Below are 19,854 nucleotides of genomic sequence, written 5' to 3' on the forward strand. Positions count from 1 at the left end.
AGGGTTCTTCTTAACCAAGTAACATTGCAAATGTTTGCTATTTTGTATTTCTTATTTTTCGATATTCCTGCACAAAGTTAGGTTTCTATTTCTAACGTCACTTCAAAAAAAAAAAAAAAATGTCCCTTGTAGAAAGATATATTTGTTTGTTCATTTTCATGGTACTTTTCCTTTACAGTCGGCTTTGGGACTTCCTACCTTGGCGAAAATTAAAAATTTCTTTTACATAAATGCTATTTTTGCTCCTCTTTTTTCTAATTTTCTACTTTAGAAGAATTTTTAATGTTTTTATGATTCGTAAGTATTTATGATTTATTTTTTGGCTGATTATTTTTCTTGTTAATGGAGCATTTAAAGTCTATTTCTTCAATTTATTTTAATGGTATTTTCTGTTTCATTAAATAACATGATTTTTATTTGGTGGATTATTTTTTTCTTAATGTCTCAGTTTAATTTGAGGATTATTTTTTATTTTAATGAAACTTTTAATCTTGTTCTGTTAAAAATCCATTAAAAAGACAAAATAATGAATGATATCGATAAATAAGTTGAGTTTCTAATACAACTTTGATCAAGCATAGCAACAATGAAAAATAATCGCCAAGATCAAAAAATGCGCCAGACATACTTGTAATGGAACCTTTTGCCATTAAAACAGACCAAGCCATAAGGGAAGTAAAATGAGAGCACTATTTTCTTTATTATGGAAAATCTGGACACACATACATTCCACTTAGAAGTTGGGACATGTAGCAATGAGCATGACAAATGAAGAGATTGCATGATTATCTTGAGATTCTTAAAACCTTTCAGTGCAATCAAATCTGATAAAATAAAATCAGATTAACTGTCCTAGAATTATAAAATCACAAAATTATACACTGAATTAATAAATATTTTCCAGCATAGTCACAATAAGTTCTATTTGGGCTTGAATTTTTCGTTTCATAGTGATAAACTTAATGATACGATTCTGAACAGGACTTGAAATAAGGTCATTAGTTGCATTTTACACCATGACTGTGATTTAATATCTAGTCATCAGTTTTGATGACTAACTTTTTATTAAAATAATAAACTGATGCCTGCAAAGCATTTGGTCAGTTCAAAAATTCGAGTATTTAAGAGTAATCTTTCAAAAGACAGCTAAATTGTGAATTGTTTTGGTTTTTGCCGATAGCTGAGGTTGATGAGAGGCAATGCCAGCCTACTCAGAAACTAGGGGCTAGCTAAATGTCATGGCAGTAAAGGTTTTACAAATTTATGGGGGAGGCCCCCCTTGGCCCCACCAATAGTAGCAAAAAAAAAAAAATCTCAAAATGCTTAACTTATGAAGTACCCACAAAAAAAACACCTTCGAAAATTAATATGTGATTAGAAAATGACTAATTTTGATGTGTAAGCAACCTGTTCTGTATTTTACTTTGCTAAGCACAAATGAAAATAGGCATCTGTACACATATTCCTAAATAACACAGGAAATTTTCGAAAAGCTTTTAACAGAAATTTGTTTTCAATAATTAACCTACTTATCATACTTAGTATGAATAGTAGTGTTGTTTTGGGATACTTTGTACTAAATTCATAATCATCATAACAGTTGTTTGTTGTGCATTAGCAACTTGAATGATTTTAAAATAATACCTTAGCAGAGAATGTTTTGGGAACTAAAACAGAAAAATTAAGTGCCAATGACAACTAACTTTAATATCCTAACTTCCAACCCTGGTTCAGAAGCAAGTTTTGAAGATAAATAATAATAATAATAAAAAAGGAACAACGATTGTTAAGGGAGCATTTTCATTGTAACTAACAATACACTTTTAAAAAAATCTAACTAATGTAGTTTATGTTTATAAATATTTCTTAAAAGGATGCTCTTAATGTATCAAATACATATTTTTTAAGGTTTTTCTTTTTAAAATCATTAACATAAAATTTATCATTCTTAATGACAATTTTCAAAAAATAACACAGGATCCTAATATGAAAATAATTTTTCAGCAAAATTCAATACGTTAATACTAGTGTTAAATAATTTTTATGAATAAAGAATTCATTATGATTGATTTTTTTTTTTTTTTTTGGAAATAATTTAATAGAAGTTCAAAGCAAAACAATTTTGAAAGTCAGTAGTGAATTACGTATTAAAACTAATAATGCCTATAAAATTTAATTAAATTTCATTTACAGTAAAACACTTATAATGAATCTCAATTAATTTTCAATGAAATTTAACCATGTATATAAATGAAAATGCATAGATTCCCTGTATAATCAAACAGCCTACTTAAGTTGATAAATGATAGGGTTAAGAACTCGTAATATCCAATGCAGAGACGCCAGTACTGTTAAATACAAATTCATTAAATGATTGTTTGTGAAGTTATTTGAAGATTTTAGAACAAGAATTTTAATAAAATTTTAGAATTTATTGCAAAAGTTTTGATTAGAAGAGACTATGCTGGTTCATGGCACCATAAGAATTTCATTTCACACATTGCACAAAATGTTTCCCCCTTACACTGAAAGGTTTATATCAAACATTAGAAACTTTCATATCAAACAATATTAAGAAGTTTAAGGTATAAAACTTAAAATAACATCGCCTATGTCATTTTCTAAGTGCAGTTTCTATAGAAAGCAGAACTCAGAACTCTACATAATAGTTATGATAATTTATGTATGTTTTAAATTCCATGGTAGAAAAAAGAGGTGATATATTGTTATTTGCTTATAACGATTACATATCATACAGCACAATTTTTAAACAACCACCATCATCATCAATTGAAAAATCTTAGCATAAATAAGTGAAAATTATATAATGCTATACAATTTGATTTACTGTTGACCTTTCATGTTAATTATCATTAATTGCATATGCAATTGGCCTAAGTATAGTCAATTTATTCTTGTTCAGATAAAGTGCTAGGAAACCTTTCGGGTGACGAAAAATAGAATTTAAATATTTTCATATTTTAAATTAATTTTCTCAACTTCCTCTTTTATTATTAAAATTTATTTGTATTTCACAAAATGTGCATTTGCAATGCAAGTTAAATTCTAATTAAAACAATTTGATGCGGTTAAAAACACCCAGAGCTCAATAGCTCTTTTTGGTGAAAAAGAAATGTTATAACTTTTTCTCTGACATTTCACCATGAAAAAAAGAAAAAAATACAGCAGAAGTACCAAATTTTAACGATTTGTAACAAAGTTTCATTTTGAAACTATGTCTTAAAAAAAGCAAAATTATACATTTCTGAAAGAATTTGAACAAAAAACATCAATAACATAATACAATAAATATTGTCAACATTCAAGCAAATCACAGAGTCCACAAAAATATGATGGACTCATTAAGTTATTATTTCATAATAATATAAGACAGCTATCTAAACATGATTATGTCTATTACAGAAGCTAAAAAACTGAAAAGAAATTTTTGGTATACAATTTTTCATTTGAACTCAAAAGACTACATTCAGTGTAATTCAAAAGTATCATTTTAAACTTAGTGACTTTTTGCTTGAAGCGAAATATATTATCAGAATTTTAGAAATCAATTTTCTCAAAATGTCAATATAAATTAATTAAGTCATGGAATTGAGAACAATAGAATTTCTATAATTACATTTTTAGAACCAATCATGGATGATATACATTCTGGTACAGGCAATTAAGTTAATAATCAATGAAAAACAATCCATTAATCATAAAAATCTACTAATTCATTTATTCATTTATTAAAAGTATTTTTATTCTTTTTCTTTTTGGCGAAGGAAAAACTCAGATAAGATATCGCAATTTTGTCAAACACAGACAAAATATAATCGTTAAAATTGAAGGTTTAGACAATTTCAACCAATTTAATTTTAAAAAATATATTCCACTATGACACCTTAAAAGCTTTTAAAAGGATTTCATTTAAGGAATTTAGAATTACTCTAATTCTTTGTCATTTATTGTTAATACAAAGCTGATCATGTACTGCTAACAGCAATTAAAACAAGATCATATTTTGAAATGAAGTACATAGGTCAATAACAAATTTTCTCACCAATAATACTCTGACAACAATAATTGGAATATTTGCAGATATCAAACATTCTATGAGCAAAGTTCAGGTGATAATTGTATATAATTGATTGAGCATTCAATAAAATTAAATGCCCCAGTTTAATTTTTTAAAGGGGGAAAAAGTGAACTTATTTTGAATATTTACATTTTAATAACCAAAAGTAAAACAAAAAGTACACTATCAGCATAAATTGCTATATCATATAAAATGATGACAAGGAAGATGTAAGGATACAGGTATTTAACCAAAACTTCTATAGTACTGCTTGCAAAATCAAGTGCTTAAAGAATTAATACACAAATTATGAACCACCACATATAAATGACATTGAACAAGGGGGGGGGGGTATGGACCCAAATTTCTCTGCGTGAAATGCATAAGACAGTAACTTCTTGGAATTCTAAAATATTTAATGCATGCAAAAACAAAATTTGTAATGAAATAATTTCCAGTATCAACATCAAATATAGGGTTATCTAGTATTATTCACATTACCTATACTACAAACAAGATATACATTGCATAGATAAAATCCTACAAACAGTTTTCACTGCATTTAAATAGGTTTAGAATAAACAACAATTTAGTTTTAATGAAAGATCAGCAAATACTTTAACAGTATATTATCTACTTTATTGCTCCTAGTAAAATGTAAAAGATTGTGAAGCCAAATAACATATGTGATCCATGTATCTTTTTTGAATTCTTTTCAGCAACGGGAAAGGAAAATAATTTAGTTTCAATAAATCTCTATACTTGCATTGCTTTGCCTAATAGTAACAATATTATTTAGTATTACTTTTCTGTTTGAAAAATCCTATAACACATATATTAAAAGAAGTTGTAAATGGGATTAAAACAGTAAAAAAGCAGACAATCAAGGTCCTCACATCTATAAACAATATAATTCAGATTTTCATTTGGTGCTCATGGTGGTTGTATGTCTGCATCCTTTTTTACTTTCATCCTGTATCTTAAAAGTGGGGAGTTTTGTCATGGGACTTTATCATTCCTTGTGAGCAGCTTAAGGTAGGAGCACTGTACAGGCTTATGTATGGACAAAAGATCAAGAGCTTCATCAACAGGAAACCACTTTCGCTTACGACCTAAAAAGATGTTCTAAAATTAGGAAAGCCTACAAAATAATCAATTTTGCAAACTGTGAAACAAACATATATTCTATGCATACCTGCCAACAGGGTTTGCCGATATATATTACGATATATATGAGTCGATATTTATCATGATATATATCCGATATTTATTTTGAAAATATCATGATATTTTGATATTTTCAATATTTATTTTTTCAACTATGGTATTTTCAATATAAAATTACATTAAGCATAGTGTAATGTTGTTCATTTATTATTAAAAATAATCAAAGCGTTATGAACTATATTTTTATGATGTATTACTGTATCAGTAATGTAACAAAGTAATAAAATATTCTTTTTTTATTTTATATTCATAAAATTATTACTAGTGTAACAATTTTAATATTAAAAATGCAAAGTTAAATTTAAAAGTTGGTCAGGAAAAAAGAAAACATTATGATTGTGCAGACTAATGCATCTTCTTTTTGAATCATATAACTGTAAAAGTAGTTAACAGAAGAAAAAATGAGTCAAACAGATGTGAGAAAATGAAAAAAAAACAGCTAATGGGCAATTTCCACGGTGTCAGACGTAAAAAATGAAGAAAAATACCTCAGTTTAAATTCCATTTACCAAATATAAACTTATCCAAAATGATTAAATTTACTTACAAGATACTTACTTCATCCCACTGAATGAAAAATCATGTTAGTTTTTCAAAATAGATTCCTTAAGTATAAATAAAAAAATTTAAAGAGTCGGTGTCGGATGTAAACACACAAATAGTAAAATTGATGGTTCACTTAAAAATTATAAAAAGTCTGTGAATTGGCTTACATTTTCATTTTAAAAGCAGCTTAATTCTTAGGTATACTTATGATTGAAGCATATTTCAATTTTCAAATGATGTTATAAAGAAAAAAAATATTTAAAAAATATTATTAGCTTGGTGTAGGACGTAAATTTTTGCGTGTTGGACATAAATTGTTCATGTTGGATGTAAACTATTGCTCTTAACTGTAAATACATAACAAAGATTAGTTATAAATGTGTGAATTACAGGTTAAAAATACTGAAGCAAAATTTACCAAGTGAATTCAGAAGTAGGGTTGGTTGGGGGGAAGTGGGTCACTGGGGGTAAGTGGGTCACACCACCTAAAACTGGAAAAAGCATAAGGTTTTTATGCTTTTTTACTTTGATCATGTCATGGTACCACCATTATGACAATCCAGTAAAAAGTATTGCAATCAAGAAGTGTATTGACTGCCAAATCTTCATCTAAATAATGGCATCCCCGTTCTGAAGGAAGAAAAAAATCTAATGTCCAAAAACTTGCATTTCATCATCAACTTGCCTTGGAACCCCTTTTTTTCATTTGACGTAAAATTTCCATGGACTCATGCTTGAAAAACAACAATCTGAACAAAATAATGGCATCTCTGTTCTTAATAAAGAAAGATATTATGTCCAAAAATTGGCACCTCATCATCAACTTGCCTTGGATCCCCTTTTGTATGTGATGGATGCATCACACGACAAATGAACTGTGGAAAGCCCCTGTGTTCCTGAATCTGCAGACTTTTATCGTTCACAAATGTCGACAATTAATTGCGAGTCTGCAAGATAGTAATACTGACTGTGATTGCTTCAACGCGGCTATACGAAAATAAACGACAATGTGTGCCTTGCTCCTGAAAGAAAGTGTAGTGAAAAGAAACGTTGGGATCGTTGCATCCCAACGTTGCGGGTGTTTTTAAATTGCATTGAAATGGTTGGTTAACCAATTATCCCAGATGAATGATTATTAATTGTTTTTTTTATATGTAAAGAAAAATGTTGTCTATGAATACATAAATTACATTAAATTAAATAAATGAGTTAATCAATGGTAAGTTGTTTGTTCACGATTTTGTGGAATGTTAACTTAACAATTTTGGTTTAACATGGGGATCTAAATCCCTAATTTTATAATTTACAATGCTTGTTTCTCTTCACTATACAATTATTTATTATGTTAATCAATCAGAGTAGGAATATCATTCTTAAATTCATTGATTTCTTTACATCACATAACACCACAATTTTACCATACTGTTTCGCAAAAATAAAATTGCAACCATTTGATCGTGCTTTGAAAGTGGATAAATTTTTCTGAAAATTTTTAGGCAGTTTGTTATGAGTATTTATTAACGCATTTGATGTGTGTCTCAGATTGCTTTCAGCAACAGAAATTGTTTTGTCCCTTAATAGTGTTCTCGAGCTTCTCAAAATAATGTTAGCTTTCATTATTTCCCTCTAAAAAGTGAATTGATTGTCGTAAATGGCGAAAGTTAGAGTAAACAGAAGAAAACTCTGCATTAACAAACTTCACATTGGCATGAAATTAACAACGAATATGCTCTTCTGTTCGAAGCATTTTTTTGGAAGAGGATAAAGTTTTACCAGGTAAAATGTTTTATTGCTTTATGTGAATTTTTGTATAAGTATGAGGATTTTTTATTTAAAGCTTGAAAGGAAGAATAGGAAAGTTGCAACCTATTAAATGTTCATATTTTGGGTATTGGATATTGTTAATTGACCCTCAAAACTAAAAAATTCACCATCGCCGAATTTTAAAACACCATGGTTGATTTTTAATGAATTTTTAAAAATCCACGCGCAAAAGTGCGCGCTTCTGAAACGTCACGAGCCTACATCACAGGGCACGAATAGGCAGCCTTCCACCGAAGATCCCTTGTTTTCGCTAGGAACATTTTGAGCGTGCTGATATTTTTATTTTTTAGAAATTCAATAATCCTTTTGAACACGCTATGGAGACCGGATTCGTTAAAGCACAATCTAAATAATCTTCCTCGTGTAACATCAATGATTTTATTCGAATATTTCCGAGAGGATGAGAGGTTTAATGTTCCAGAAACGCGAGGAGATAAGCCTTTTACGTTTCGTCTTCGAAGTCGAATGCGTCACCTTCGGCTTCTGCCCTATCAGAAGAGGGCATGACGTCACTTCCTATGCCATTTGACGTCACAAAAGCTTGAACTTTAAAAATTAATTAAAAAAAACTACTTATTGTATCGCAAAAATTTTTCACCTATTATGTTCATACATGTTACTCTATCATATAAAAATAAAATTGAAAAATCGAAAACTTCCCTATTGATAACATTAGCTGAAGAAATAGGGCTTTTATCTCCACCTAAATTAAAAACAGTTAATTTAACTAACCTTATTTTACTGCAGCATTTAGTTGGAAATAACAGTATGCAAAATATTTTCTTGAAAATATTATCACAGAAAAAAATGAAAAATGTTTAAACGAGAAAGAAAATTTAGAATTTGAACTATAGCAAAATATCAAAAGTTGAGAATTTTAATCGCCCAAATAGTGCGCCAACTTTACTTTATTGCTTACATTAGTTGTAGAGTTTCGCCAAAAATTTGTTTAGGGTTATAGATTTAGTATTGTGCGAGCAAAGAACTCTTGGCGAGCTTTCGCTTATCAGTTAAAATATTTTTATGACGAATGGATTAAAATGGAAGAAAGATTACAGAATTCGATAAGTTAAAAAAAATAATGAAAGATCAATTAAAAAGAAAACTACTACCATACATTCGTGAAAATTTTATGATTTGCATTGCATAACAGAAGTGAAGCATTTAATTCAGAAATTAGAAACATACGAAACAGAAAAAATAAAATTAACCTTTTTTGGCAATTTGAGCAATAACTCAGCTACAAATGTAAAACGATTAGCGCTAGCCAAAGAAGACAAAAAAGTATCATCTTCCTCTTTTGATAATCAATCATGTCATACGATCAAATTATCTAGCATTAAATGTTATTCCTGTCAGGCTTATGGCCACAATGAAAATGTAGTTCTATCAAGAAATGATAGACAATGAATTCAAAACCGTAGAAATGGTTGCTTGGGAACTACTAACAACGTGATTTGCATTAATTTCTGATGTTTAGTAATGCTTCTTGGTTTCTCATTTCTTTCTACGTAGGCCTGAATATCCGCAAGATTTAAAAAAATAATTTGAAAAAAAAAAGATACATATAAACAAAAATTACTAAGCTAATTATCATTTTATATGTTTTACTTTTTTCACCTACCATTAGACGGTGGCTGCAGTGCCCCTTATAGTTTGTTGGAGTAGCAAATGAGTGTTTTGTTTCCAAAAAATCAGTTTTTCAGCGGAAATCATGGCGTTTGAAGATTGAGAGAAGGGGGGGGGGGAGGAATAGGAGATGCAACGAAGCAGGTACTAAAAATTATACCAGTTACAGGAAAATATGAATTTTTCAGATTTATGAAAATATAGGAATACAGGAGCACTCCAAGACCTGCACATATATTTGCACTTTAACTGTAAACTTGACTGTAAGGAACTATTATGTGACATAATATGAAGTATCTTCTTTCTAATAAAGTTTCCTTGTATTTAAAAAATAAAGGCCTGTAGGTGTTGACCAGACGATCACATCCGCAACAGGTACAAATGAATATTTTTTATTACAAAATATTTTTTAGAAAGTTGATGTTTCATATTACGACACATAATGGTCCCTTATATTTGGATATATAGTTCAAAGTCAAAGTTTAATGACCTCGAAGTAAAGTGCATAGCATATATATGCAAAAAATATCACACTCACGCAAATGGATAGTGATAGATTTTAATTATTCAGGGTGGTTCAAAAAAACTTTTTTTCAGCTACAGTTCAGGACAACCCCTATTTTTTTTAAGACTTGCTATTAGTATTATGCTATAAAGGTTTTAGCTTCTTAATCAAATTTTTAGAGGGGTTTAGAGAGTTTTAGAGGGGGTACCCCTCAATTTAACATTAGCCGTAGCGTAGAAAATATCACAAATTTAGAAACATTTAATTTCCCCAGCTGCTTTTTTTTTTTTTTTTTTTTTTAAATAATTATTTTATTGCAATGCATATTACTGTGTATATTATAATATGTAGCATTGTTTTTTCGCTTAAATGTATTTTTTTAAACCCCCTCCCCATACTTACGAAGTTTGGGGGAGGGGGTTGAGCACCCTCTTTCAGTTGAAATAGGAAGCTAAAACTCTTCCAGTTTATTCCTATCCACAAGTCTAAAAATATTAAGGTCCTGTTATCTAGGAGAAACTTTTTTTTTTCATGCATATTGAACCACCATAGTGTTCCCGTCTAACCTGCAAGACCTACATTTTTCATAACCGTTAGTTCGAGATGCACCAGCTGAAAAAAAGTTTGAAATTAGATGCAGGGTTAAGACATTGAAAGGTTGAAGTCAAAAAAAAGAATAAAGAATACAAAATTTGAATTTTTATACGGACCCTAGATCCCCAAAGTTGTTTGGGAAATAATTTCAATTGAAAAATAATTCAAACACAAAAAGTTTAACATAAGCACCACCAATATTCACCTAAACAACATTTTATGAATTACACCACTTTACAATCACAATTGATAGCCCTTTTTGGGAGCCGCAAACATGGGTTTAAAAATATATGTGTGCATAGAGTGTTTTTTTCAATTGTAGGAGTTTTTGCATATCATGGTATAAAATTTGTATGTATTTTTGAATAGCAATGAAAAACCATAAATATGTTTTATTTTTACTTCAACAACCCGTCATTCTTCTGAAAGGGCGTAAAGTTCTAATTTCATCTTTTGGATGATCCCTTAAAAGTTAGAGCTCTAGTATCTTCTTGAGTTTCTGTTGCACAAATACCAAGTTTTATGTGTTTGTAATATTTTTCAATGGAATTTATTTCACTAAATACAAGTTACAACCCATGTAAAAAGTTAAATTTTGTATTTTTTGACTTTTTATTATTGCTTCAAAATTTCAATTTCTCTTAAATCAATCAATTTATAACCCTGGAAGTATGCCTCTAGGACTAACGGTTGCAAAAATAGAGGTCTTGCAGGTCAAATGGGAACACCCTGTATTTCAGTGCTTAAAATTATTAAGAATCATTAAACAAATACAATGACACATAGAACATTCAATCCAATAGCAAAAATCTACCTATACTTTTGGAATCTTCCCATTCATCAAGCTCTTCTGTGACAACCAATACAAACACCGATGTTCGATGTTTACGCTCTGGGTTCTAAAAGAATTTGCAAGAAAAAAGACGATTAGCTTTAGATTTGAAAATCCAAATTTTCTTGTACACGTTAAATATTATATTATTTTAAAGCTTCTAAATTTTTTATACTTGATATATTTTTAGTTTTATTAAAATTTTACTTCACCAGACAAAACTGTAGCTTTTACAATGTGCTTAATAAATTTAGCTACCAATGTAAAGATAATAACAGCTTCTTTGAGGTTTAACAGCTTGGGAGGTTTAGTGCCTTCAACCCTGTTATGGCTAATCCAGACTGGTTATCTCAAACAAGATTGAAACTGCTGTCTCTTAATGTCATAAAGAACTAACATTTTCAAAACATATTTAAAACAAAACTTTTGTCTTAGAGGGAACATAAAGCTTGCATATCCTCCTTGGATATTCTGCCCGATATCTGGGTCCAAATACTGAATATCCAGGTCTTTCGTGCAATATTCAGATTGGATTCTGGATAGTTCAACACTAATAGAATAGAATATTGGGTAGTTACCTGATATTTGTTACAGTCAGAACAAGAAAGTTTTCCAATAAATGTGTCGCCAATATGGGACAAGTTTTATACTTATGCAGTATAATTAAAAAATTGTACTAAAATGGTGAGAATCAATTAAAATAACAGTATAGGTTCAAATTTTACTTTATATTACTTATGCTTCTGTATATATATATATATATAAGTAATTAAGTATCATTGGTATGGAGCAGATGTGGAGTAGGGAGTAGCTAACTCTTTGATTTACTTGTATTTAGAACATCAATCAAGAAAATTAAGAACACAACTAGTGGCTATCATAAGATAAAGTAATCAATTTCATTATAAAGGTACTGGAGATTACGTTTCGATTATCCTAGCTAACAAAGAGTAAAGAAACCAAAATTATAACTAAATTTCAAATTAGAAGCCAAGAATGTACAAATGAACCTATACTTCTGCTGAATGAACTTCACCTAAGAGATAATACAGTGAAACCTCCGAATAGCGGACAGTCAAGGGACTAGAAGTTTTGTCCGTTATTGGAGGTGTCCGCTATTAGGAGGAACAACTTAATTTACCTTTTTCAAAAAGGGCTGTTCCCTTTGTAGAACCCAATCGAAACAATTGCGAAAGGTTTACTACATTTTACGTCAAGTGTAATTAATCTTTTCTTAATAAAGGTATACTGACAGCACACACTTGTCTTAAAAAGCATTTAATCAATTAAAGTAATCAGTTAAAACAGTTTGACATCTCTTTTTTGTATTACCAACGGCGGCGATTCGGCGGAGCAACCCCCCTCCCCCCACACACTTTTTATGGTTATCACTGTTGCATGATTGACAGTTGGCAATATGACCTTGAATATGGGCAAATCTTTTTCATGTCTAAAAATTAAACAACCCAACGAAACCACGGCGCCATAAAGCCGACTACTACCGGCGCCGGTCTGTTCAACTGCATCTCGTGAGAGCCCCACTTAGAAAAAGCACCCAGTTTCTTCTTTTTTATCTTAACTTTTGAATAGTTATTGTGTACAAAATTCATTAAAATCTTAAGAAAAACGTACATTAATTGTTAGGCTGACATCAGTTTTCACTTATCTGCTTCAATACTCTCAAAACTAGCCATTACAAAATTATGACTTTTTTTTCGTTTTGATTTTTTGCTGCCCGCAAAAAGTACCATGCCTTTTAGTTCTTTTTTTTTCTGCCCCCAACTTTTAAGCCCCAATCGCTGCCTCTGCCCCTTCCCACCCTTTTAATTCCAAGAAACACTGATAAGGAAATGACGGGGGTGGGGGTGGAATATCAGTTGTGGAGGATGAAAAGCTTTGTAAGGCAAGCAGTTACTAAGATATTCTGTGAAAAGAAAAAAAAACCGGAAGCGCTACGATTGCAAGGAAATGTTTCTGTGAAATAACTGTCCGTTATTCGGAGTGTCCGTTATTCAGAGTGAATTACATGGAATGGCCTATATTGAGGGACTGGGACTTGCAAAAATGTCCGTTAATTAGAGGTGTCCGTTATTCGGGAGTGTCCGTTAAGAGAGGTTTCACTGTATTACTGAAATTTTGAGCAATTGATAGACTTCGAAGTAATTATGGTTAAGAATGAGACTGTCAAGCTTTTGGCACTATATCTTGACAGACTCAAAATAGGATGCACCCAAGTAATTAATTCTACAATAAAAATAACATAAACATGAGGGGTAGATTTTTAATAGTGGCAAATACAAATGTGGTGCATGCTTCAAGTTTAAAAGCTTTTCGATCTAGTCACCTAGCATCGTGTACAAGTCGTTTCCAAAGATGGAGAAGTCATAGGACATCTGTAGCAGAGTCTGTTCGGTTGATAGATCGAATAGAACAGTCGACTGCCCCAAGAATCTGGAACAGCTCTAAAGCGAAGGTTCATTCATTTTTGGAATTAAGTCAGTTACAAAAGGTTGTTGAATTTGTGGCTTAGACTTAATTCTTAAAGCAAAGGATTTTCTCCCTGGCATTTGTTTCAGAACTGTTCCAGAGGTTTTTGGGGTAGTCGACCGCTCCATTCGAACTTGAAGCATATACCATTTTTGTAGTTGGTGTAAATAAACAGCTGCCACTATTAAAAATCCAGCCCTTGCAGATTAAAGCTTATTTTGTAATGGAAAGCTTTACTAGTAGAAATAAACAAGTGCAACAGCCGATTACTTCAAATGTGCCAAGGCATCGGCCTAAGTGCCCCCTGACGCCAGCCTCTTCCACTACTTCACGAATGGCAGCAACACTTGGTTCTTCATTTGGTTCTAGACCTCCACCAGGGACAATCCATCTTTCAGGAGCTCGACTACTTGTTACTAAAAGAACCTAAAATGATCAAATGCAGACGTCATATACAAATAAATACAAATGTGACGACCAGCAACAGGCTCTGGGCCCAGCTAGGCTGGTCCTAGTCAATTAATTAGTCCCCAATGAAGATCAATGGCCCTCTTAAAGCTATCCACTCCCTTGCTCATTACCGCCTCTTCCGGTAAGCTATTCCAAGTGCCCACGACCCTGCTAAAGTAGTAGTTTTTCCTGATTTCCAAGTTAGCCTGAGATTTAAATAGCTTAAAACAATGACCCCATGTCCTGCTTTCCCCGCAAAAATTTAATCCATTTACACCTTTCATTTTGATAAATTTAAATAACTGAACCATGTCCCCTCTGACTCTCCTTTGCTCCAGGCTATACACGTTTAGCCTATTAAGTCTGGTATCATAATCTAAATCTGAGAGTCCCCTTACTAATTTAGTTACCCTTCTTTGAACCCTTTCCAATACAAAAATATCTTTCTTCAGATAAGGCGACCAAAACTGAACAGCATACTCCAAATGAGGTCTTACTAAACTCCTATATAAAAGGCAGAAGAACTTTCTTAGATTTGTTTGAAATAGATCTATTGATGAACCCAAGCATTTTGTTGGCTTTGTTACTAGCAATACTGCACTGTTGACTAAACTTGAAGTCCTGATTTATAAAGACACCCAGATCCATAACATTTTCTGCCTGATTTATGACTGAACCCTGTAAACGATATCTCATACACTTATTTCCATGACCTAAGTGTAGCACTTGACATTTCCCTACATTAACTGCCATACCCCATTTATCTGCCCACTTAGTAATATGATCTAAATCCTCTTGCAGCTGTTTTACTTGTTCTTCATTTTCGACAATCCCCATAACTTTTACATCATCAGCAAAACAATTCATGCTTCCAGAAATATTTTCATTGATGTCATTCATAAATATAATAAACAAAAGAGGCCCTAAAACTGATCCCTGAGGAACCCCACTTAAAACATCACTCTAATTAGAATGATTTCCTCTCACAACAACTCTTTGCTTCCTACCAGTAAGCCAATTCCTAACCCAAAGTAAAGTTTTTCCTCCTATTCAGCTAACTTGCTGAGAAGAGCAACATGCGGTACCTTGTCAAAAGCTTTTTGAAAATCAATATAAACAACATCCACACATTTTTTGTTATCTAAAGCTGAGGTAACCTTGTCGTAGAAATGCAATAAATTAGTAGTACAGGATTTACCTTTCCTGAAACCATACTGCAAACTAGTCAACAGACTATTAGTCTCTAAGAACATCATGATCTTAATTTTGATCAAAGTTTTGAAAATCTTACAAATCACCGAAGTCAAACTTACAGGTCTATAATTCCCAGCAATACCTTTAGACCCCTTTGATTTTGGATGAATCATTTGATATGATTATGTTAAACAAAATATTGTAGAATATTAACACTGTTACACACAGCTGGAAAACTAGCAACAGTTCCTGAACCAAAATATTTCTACAAGGAGAGCCCCAAACCTTCCTCTTCCTAACTTAAACATTATTTAAGTTTTTTGAACTTCAGTATCGAAAAATGATCAGGGCTGAGTCCCTCAAAAGGGGAAGGTGGATTGATCTCCTCTCCCTTGCATAATACCTACCCTGGATTCAACTAGGTTCTGATTTCTTGCAGTAGGAATGGAAAGATCTGCCTTTAAAAAGGATCCAAGGAGTTAATTATCCCCACCCCCCACACATACAACTTCAAAAGTAGGGGCAGGCCTGGCTCGTTGAACCACGGGGCACATTGGCACGGTCTTGCTAATTCTAATACTATTAACATTATTATCTCAATTTATGACTAATAAACAAACCTATAGTCCTACAAATCTTCTTATAATGAAATCACATGGTCTAATGTTACATTGAAAAAATTTTATTCCGGAAACAAATTTGTATTGTTTTGGCAGTGCTCAGTAACTTTCAAAGTTTGCAACTTCATTTTTTTTTAATACCGTATTTTCCTGCGTATAATCCGCGGATTATCTGCTAAAAAAGGCAAAGTTTATGAGGTAAGGATTATACGCAGCCGCTGATTATCTGTGATTTTTTTTTCGCTTAACACTAACGCATTGAACCTCAATATTTTTACAGTAGGATTCACTGATCCAGATCCCAGCTGAATGTTTGTTTATTTTACGAAGCATGCATGTTCTTCATCGCTGCCTGTTGCTTGAATGTTCCTCTTTGCGATTCAGGTCATGTAAAATAAACAACATTACAGTGAAATAGGTAGCCATTTATTTGCACAAGATTAGACTGTTTGCTCCTTTGACTTGATTCTTTGTTTTTCAAGCAATTAGCGAACTATAATCAAGATTTCAAAAAGAAATCATTATATTTTAGATTATCTTTCAGATTAAATTTGATTATGCCTTCAAAGTAATTACTTTTTCACGTTTTTAGTTTAGTTGCTCAAATGGTATGTTAAATTCAAACTTTATTTTTTTACATTGTATTATCTGCGGATTATACGAAGCTTTTTTTTCTTCAGGCCGATTTTAGGACCTATGGATTATAGGCCGCCCGTGGATAACACGCAGGAAAATACGGTAATTTTCATTAAGAATGGAGCAATAAATTGAAGCCTTCTCCTAAAGCAGGAGTTTCTAAACTTTTCCGATTTGCGGCATCTTTTGAAGAAAGAATTTTCTCATGGCACCCTACTCTATCTGTTTATATTAAACCTATTGATACCATAGACACCATCCGGCAACCCTCTACTATTAAAATATTTAGGGGGTGTTTTCATTGAGTCTTATTCTATTTTTGAGCGAGATCATCTTATTGAATGCTTTGTAAACTATTACAAACATTTTAGAAAGCGATATACTGGGTGCTTCCGCAAAAGGAGTAAACAATCTGGTACGGATTTTTTTTTATAAGAGAGAAAGAAAAGGAAAGACATTTTATTTCATTCTTAAGACTACTTTTAAGAAAACAAATGTTTAATTTTCATGAAGAATTTTAATTAAAAAATAAGCATCATAAAGGGTACCAACCTTTCGACTGGGAAGACGTCCCAAAAGTTTTGCTTTAAAAACATGAGGCTGGGATTCATGTCTCAAGAAATTTTTTCAACCTCATCACAATTGAGGCAGTGAGAAGCAAAGGGATGTATGTGGACATTTTCAAGTTTTTGGTAAAACGTGTTTAAATGTAGCATCCTAGGTAGGCTTTTATAATTTTTTTCTAAATCATGCTGTATAGCAGCAATTACCAGGGCTACTAGTACCACCTCTTGCCCCAAGACAGAGGAGAGGTTTACCCATCATGTGTATTCGTTATCTCCAAATTTTTATTTTTGCTACATACATATCCCTGTGCTTCTCACTGCCTCAATTAGGGTTCTTTGGAAACCTTGTTAAGAGACCAGGGTGGAAAAATCTCGTAAAATTTTACATGCCCTACCAGACATGTTAGTCTAAAATGTTCATACACGAATAAAAGTTTTACATGCACAGTCTTTTTTTATTGAATAATGATTAAAATATTTCAGAGCATTAATCACACACATGGAAAAAAAAATAATTTAGCAGTACCCAAATCTGGGCAAGTCACTACTGTGATAGGAACAAGGGACCCTCAGGTGTGATGTGATGTACAGCAAAAAAAAAATTTAGCAGCTTTATATCTGAATCAAGCTATTTTTTTTTTTTTTTTTTTTGCCATGTACAATACAAAAAAAAGTTTAAATAAATAGTAGAAGTAATTAAAATTACCAATACTTAATTTAAAAATTGTAATAATTACATGCCCAGCCGGGCATTTAAGGGTACAAGATTCATGTCCGATCGGAATTTTTACATGCCCCAGGAATGTTGGGCAATATAATTTTCGAGCCCTGTAAGAGACAATCAGTAGCTTTCAAGTCTGCTTTGGCCCACACTTCAAAGAAACCTTTGAAACAGATGTTTTCTTACAAACATATGAATTCACTCTTTAGATTAATACTCCACTCCAGAAAGATGGCAATACTATCCTTTTATAACTGCTATTGTGATATCATGATTGTAATTTAATCCCATCATACTATTATATTATATAATTGTTATCAAACGTAGAAATCAAAATCAGATGTTTGCCTAAATTTTAAAAATTTGAGCATAGTTAATAAGCACAAGAAAAATAATTAAGGAAGTACTTTTCAACTGATAGTTTCAGTTAGCCCCCCCCCCCCCCAAAAAAAAAAAAAAAAAAAATATTCAGTCAAAGAACTCACTCTAAGTTGGATAAAACTGAAATTTTACCTTAAACAATATTAAACCGATAAATTGTTTTCTAGTAGAATCATTTTCATGATGCTAAATCAAATTTCGAGTCGGCAAAAATTTACAGATAAATTTGACCACAATCAGAAATTTCAGCATCAAAAGTCACGCAAATAATAGCATTTCTTGTAAAATTCTGACAGTTATTTGTCGAAGATTTATAAGTAATCTATTTATAACTAGTGACGTATCTTGATATCAAGATGGCAACTTGTAAAACGTTTATTAAAATCTCCAAGAAGCGTTAATTTCATTTTACAGTCAAATGTAAACAATAAGAGATAAATTAAAAACAGATAGATGAGAAACTGACAAGCTGGTACGCATCAGAAGCAAACTGTTGAAATCAAGGCGTTAGCTACAGATGCGCATACGTTCAGCCGATAATGACGAACAATTTGTTTACAGCAATTCAAATAAATGAATACATAAACATAAACCGTTGAATATTTTCAAAACGTTTTGCGATACTTACTTCATTTTCGTGCTCGTCTTTTACGCAAAGACAAGCTGCCCTTCGCCGGAAACCATCTTCGTCATATGTTCTTGTGGAATTCGGCTTTTCCTTCACCATTTTGTCGGGGGTAAAAAGAAATATTTAATACCTAATAACTAAGAATTAGTAAGATCAGCGGTGGGCTACGTAGCCATGTTCTCAATATTTCTTACTAAATATTGCAGCAGCAGACTCGATACTAGTTCGGGATCTCTTCGCAGCAGTGCGGATTCAGGATAGCTCCAGTTTACTCCTGAAATCAGGAAGCAGCATCCACGCATCTTCGAAATGTGGAAATTCATACACTGTTTTGACAACTCTCATCAGTGAATTTAAAAAATAATTTGAAACAGAAGAAGTCTGTTGCTTTAAAAGCAGGGAAAGAGAGAGTTTTCCACCTCAAATCCCCTTCCCCAAGGCTAGACTTCTCATCACCCGCACTGCTAACTCCTCACATTCAACTTCAACCTCGTCTACGCCAAATACAGTTACGTCATTTTCGCCGCAGTCAGTGCAGCGGTAAAAATGTGTTTGTGTGACACATCGGTTCTCCTCTAGTCTTGTCCTACACTGCAAAATTCAAAAACAGAGAGGTATTTTCAATTTGAAATGCACTTTCCGAAAGTATTCTTTTGACATCGTTGAACAAAATAAATACCTGTGAAATCAGTTGTGGTAAATATTGATTTTTGAGGTTTCTTTTTTATTGATGAGGAAAGTTTCGTACAAACGAGTATATATTTGTCAAATGATTTCATTTAAGAATGCTCAAATCAATGAATTCATAAAATCGAAAAAATAACGCAAATATAAAGGGAATAATTCCCACCGAATACGAAAATGCAGATTTGTAAAAAATTGTCTTGAATGTCATATATTTACTGACCTATAATCTAAAGGAAGATTGTATTGAAA

At 31.8% G+C, this 19,854-nt stretch overlaps 1 protein-coding gene across 2 annotated transcripts; it reads right to left on the reverse strand.

Moving 5' to 3' along the window:
• Window positions 1-681: 681 nt before the first annotated feature.
• Window positions 682-19,401, reverse strand: LOC129216100 (diphosphoinositol polyphosphate phosphohydrolase 1-like). 2 transcript variants are annotated; one of them, XM_054850253.1, is made up of 4 exons: window positions 18,919-19,401; window positions 13,993-14,148; window positions 11,218-11,302; window positions 682-5,190 (listed from the first exon to the last, which is right to left on the reverse strand). In XM_054850253.1, exons 1-4 carry the CDS (start codon window positions 19,015-19,017, stop codon window positions 5,078-5,080), a joined length of 453 nt encoding a protein of 150 aa, XP_054706228.1. In that variant the 5' UTR covers window positions 19,018-19,401; the 3' UTR covers window positions 682-5,077. The 2 variants fall into 2 exon arrangements, with proteins under 2 accessions (XP_054706228.1, XP_054706229.1); XM_054850254.1 differs by having other exon boundaries at window positions 11,224-11,302; window positions 18,919-19,395.
• Window positions 19,402-19,854: the final 453 nt, after the last annotated feature.

The sequence above is a fragment of the Uloborus diversus genome, chromosome 2 (genome assembly GCF_026930045.1).
Source record: "Uloborus diversus isolate 005 chromosome 2, Udiv.v.3.1, whole genome shotgun sequence".
Taxonomy (NCBI): Eukaryota; Metazoa; Arthropoda; class Arachnida; order Araneae; family Uloboridae; genus Uloborus; species Uloborus diversus.